The 4680-nt window shown below is 39.0% G+C and overlaps 1 protein-coding gene across 1 annotated transcript; it reads right to left on the bottom strand.

Moving 5' to 3' along the window:
• Positions 301 to 3206, bottom strand: LOC18793135 (protein ABCI7, chloroplastic). Its single transcript, XM_007227413.2, has 3 exons — positions 2001 to 3206; positions 1234 to 1493; positions 301 to 900 (listed from the first exon to the last, which is right to left on the bottom strand). The coding sequence occupies exons 1-3, from the start codon at positions 2871 to 2873 to the stop codon at positions 585 to 587; spliced, it is 1449 nt and encodes a 482-aa protein (XP_007227475.1). The 5' UTR covers positions 2874 to 3206; the 3' UTR covers positions 301 to 584.

The raw sequence follows: 4680 nt of genomic DNA, 5'->3' as shown, positions 1-4680 counted from the left end.
TTACAGTTGGAAAGTCTGGACTGGATCTTTTGGTAATGAAGCTCATGGCAGGTCCAGGTAACGCAACCACCAATGTCTCTCCCAATCCCTTAACTATCTGTGTTTCCATGAAGAAACAATGATGATAAGATTGTATTGATTTAAAACCCAGTATATCCAGCTGAGAGAGAGAGAGAGAGAGAGAGAGAGAGAGAGAGAGAGAGAGAGAGAGATTTTAAACTCAAAGACAAGGCATACCTCTGTATAAATCTCTGAGGTACCCCTGGATAAGTGATTCTTCATGTGAATTTCAAAAGCATAATCAGCACAAATAAGTTCTTGAATAAATACATATACAAGTTACAACCATGCATCTCAAATGACGTAATATCTTCAATTTATGATTAATATGTGACAACATAGACACAACCGGAACCATTTTACAGTGCAAAATTAAAAATCAAAATAATTTATTTCCAGTCTCTGTTTGCTTGGGAATGAAATGGAGCAGAAGCGTTCCATAATTACAAACAAGACCAAAATTTATTTGATTCTCAATGACAGTTAAAATTCCCATAGCCAATGACCAATGCTAGCACCTCCAATTATGATCCTTTATTAGTAGGATCCAACAATTCTTTAATTTGACTTTCTACGTTCTTCTTCATCCAAGCGTAAGGTAATCTTTCGATCACCTCTGCACCAAAGGAAAATAGGAGAGCCTTTCTCGCTGCCTCTAAGTCAATGCCACGTGCCTGGAAATAGAAGAGTTGGCTTTCTTCTAGGTCGCTAATTGCAGCTCCATGCGAACACTTGACATCATCAGCAATAATTTGAAGATTGGGTTTGACATTTACAGTTGCACGAGGTGCAAGAAGAAGACTTCTTGTCAGCTGCCCTCCATCTGTTTGCTGAGCATATCTGCAAAATATAAGTACCCATTTTGTAAAAGGCATACACTGTTCCTAGTCCAACCTTACTGGTGAGCAGCAAATGTGAAGAATCTAGTCAACGATACAAGAGGTAGCCTCAGAAGTTTAGGAAGCTGTCAAGAAAATCCCATAAAATAACATGGCTTTCATTGCCCTACACTAGAGGCATCTAATTAATTCCTTGGTTTGGAACTACATACATATGTAAGCTGAGAATCTCCAAGAACAAAGAAGTCACATCGGTTGAGGAAATGGGCACAAAGTATTGTGAGGCAAAGTTAACAAGCCCAAAATAACCTGGACAGTCATAAAAGAGATTTACCTGTTGACCTTTATGTTCCCATCAAATACGGCTTGTCCTAGAGAATGAGACACAATGCATTTATGAAGTTGTCTGGAATAACCCCGTGGATGGTCCAAGACTATGCTACTATGTAGATCTTGTGTCTGATCACCGACAGACAAGTGCAATGTTGATAACTCGGTGATTGTGTCTGGTCCCAGTTGCTGAACATGGAGATTATGCCTGCTCAATTTTCCACCAGTACTAACCTCTACAAGCTCATATGTACTAGCTGATTCCTGAAAAGCAATCAACTTCATAAATTTGATGCAAAGGGAACTGCATGATCCATAGAAGGATAAAAGTTAAATATGAGGTATGGGATCATGGACAGTTACCAAAATTGAGAGTTAATTTTCAAGTAAGATTCTATCAAATAGCGTTTTAAAACAAATGTCACTCATAAACAAAAACCAAATCGTAAAGGGAACTAGCTGCAATATATTATTTCAAATAATAACACTATAAACTCTTTTTAATTAACTTCAGTCCTTATAAAAAGGTTTCTCGTGCATTCCACAGGTTATCAAAATACTACAATGATCATGCTAAGACCTACTAAATTATACGCACATATACATTTATAGAATTATTGGTTTCTTGCCATTCTTCCATATGCCATGATAACAACAAATCGAACCTAATTATCATTTCTAAAGTCTCCTCATAGATATCCAAGCAATACAAAAGTAAAAGGCCATGGAACATGTAACACAAAGAAACAGAGAGAGAGAACAAGAACTAACCTGGCGGACCCAAGTCCACTTTATGTGGGCAGCATTCAAAGATTGATTCTGAACATAAGAATGCCTAACTTTTCCTCCTTCTCGAACCACTACCTCAAAAACAGAATTCGCCCAATAACACTTGTCACCATCCCCACCCAAGAACTCCTCAATTATACCAATCTCCCCTCCCTTCTCCACCAACACAAGCACCCTCGGATTCGATAACGGGAGTTTATTCGACCCCTCATCTCCGCCCTCATTAGCAAAGTACCGCAGATAAACTGGAGCCTCCACCCGGCACCCGGATGGTACATAAATCACTGTCAAATCGGGAGCCCCAATTCCATTAATGGACCAAAATAAGTCTCCATCACAACGACTAGACACAAACTCAGAGACCCTTTTCATAATGGTCTCTTCTGAGAGCTCCAGCAAGCTACCCACATAAACCCCATTTGGCAATTCGGTCAAATTTGAGAAATTTATGACAAACCCATCAACTATAACTAGAGTTGGGAAATGGGTATCTTCCAAAATGCTTGGAAAGCTCGGTGGGCGAGAGATTGGTTGGATTTGGGAGTTCTTGATGAAGGAGGTGTCTGTGAAGCGAAAGGGCTCGTCTTTGCGAGAAGGCCATGGGGTTGAGAGGAGGGCCTCAGAGGAAGAGTCTCTTAGATTTTGGAGAGGTAAAGGAGGTGAAGAAGAAGAAGAAGAGGGTAGCGAGTCTTCGAGAGCTTCAGCTAGTTGAAGAACAAAGGGGTCTGATAAGGCCAGCTGTGAGGTTGGAGAAGCTTGAGTTGAAACTCTGGGTTTGGTTATAAGGGTTCTGGGCTTGGAAAGTAAAGGTATCGGAGGTCTTTGAACGTGGGGTGTGAATGATATGGCAGCCATGGACGGTGGGCTGTGGAAACTACAAAAAGGTCGAAGGTTATGTGCAGGCACGGAGCCAGAATTACATGGTGCGGATTCAGAAAAGATTTCTATCTTTGACCCTTGGATGGCTTGTGCGGTGGAGATGTAAACCAAAAACTAACCCATTATAAAGACAAATTTACAATTGAGAACAAAATGCAGAAAATACAAGAGACCAACATTTTTGTTTGGTCATGGACAAACTGGGTTATGGAATTTTTTATTTATTTTTTTTTTGTCAATAACTGGGTTATGGATAGGGCGGGTATTTACACCGAAAATCCAACTAGATGAACCGGACTGATTTTGGCGGGTTAATTTGGTTTTTTAATGAATACCATTGAAATTGACAGGAAAATTGGCCAAACCAGCTATAAACCGATTTAAATTTTCTTAAACCGATGACAACCCAAATTGGACAACCACCATGTAATTGCCTAATAATGCAAAATTTTGGTACGTTGATAGGGACTCAAACCATAGCCTTCATGTATAAAGTCCAAATACCAATAGACTAATTCTTCTTCTTGTGTAATATAGGTACAATCATTGTATTTATTACTTTCTAAAAGAATAAAAAAGCATTAAAAAAAAAAAAGTTACCCTATGTTTGAATGGAGGAAAATAATTCAAAATTTAGTTAAAAGTCGTGAATTGAATAGGAGAAATTGATATTTCCATTATTTGACAACTTAAACATAAACATATCGCAAAGGCCAACTAGTGTAGTGGTTTGGAGTATTTACTCACTTCTCTCTCTCTCTCTCTCTCTCTTCTTCCTTGGCTTGTTCTCTTTCTTCTCTTCTCTCCGTCTTCTTCTTCTTCCTCCTCCCTATACTCCAAGTCACGAAGACGCATCCTATTAGTCTCAGCCTCTACCATCGATGCTCGCTGAAATCGTACTGCACCGATTTCTCTCTCTCTCTCTCTCTCTCTCTCTCTCTCTCTCTCTCTCTCTCTCTCTCTCTCTCTCTCTCCTTCCTTGGCTTCTTCTCTTTCTTCTCTTCTCTCTGTCTTCTTCTTCTTCCTCCTCCCTATATCCAAGTCGCGAAGACGCATCCTATTGGTCTCAGCCTCTACCATCGATGCTCGCTAAAATCGTACTACACCGATTTCTCAACCCGCAAATTGAAGTTGGTCTCTCATCTCATCGGCGTGCATAGCAGTCCGCGGAAAAATAATGACAACGACATCCGGTTCAGTGGTCAACAACTCCCCAGTGGCATTATAATCAAATCGTGCCCAGCCTTAGTCATGGATGAGAGGATGTGATATCCACCACTTTTTGTTTTTCCCTTAAAATGGTCATGGAAGTAAAGATTTGTCATGGTCTAAAATTAGTCTAAAACCAATCAAAATCCACCACTTTTTGTATTTCTTTTAAAATCAATGAGTTTTTTTAATACACCTTAACTTTTATAAAGTCGTTTAAAGTTATAATTGAATACATCCAAATTTGGATTGAGTTTGAAAATTCTGGATTGAATACACCCATAGTTTTATAAACTTTTATTAAAATCGTGATTGAATACACCAAGAATTTTATAGACTTCTATAAAAATCGTGATTGAATACACATGGAATTTTAAAAACTTCTTTCAAATCTTTCAAAATCTCAATGAAAGTAATGTTGTTGATGGAGATGCCTAGAATTGAATAAAAAAATTTCATTGGAGAGATGTTGGCTGCTGCTGAGTTTTCATTCACTCCTTATGGTAGGTCTACATGTCCATCCCACCACTGATTCGCCATGATCGATTAGCATCGGTGTGAGTGGTTTTTGCCG

Source organism: Prunus persica, chromosome G1 (genome assembly GCF_000346465.2).
Source record: "Prunus persica cultivar Lovell chromosome G1, Prunus_persica_NCBIv2, whole genome shotgun sequence".
Taxonomy (NCBI): Eukaryota; Viridiplantae; Streptophyta; class Magnoliopsida; order Rosales; family Rosaceae; genus Prunus; species Prunus persica.
This window is presented reverse-complemented; position numbering and strand designations above follow the sequence as displayed.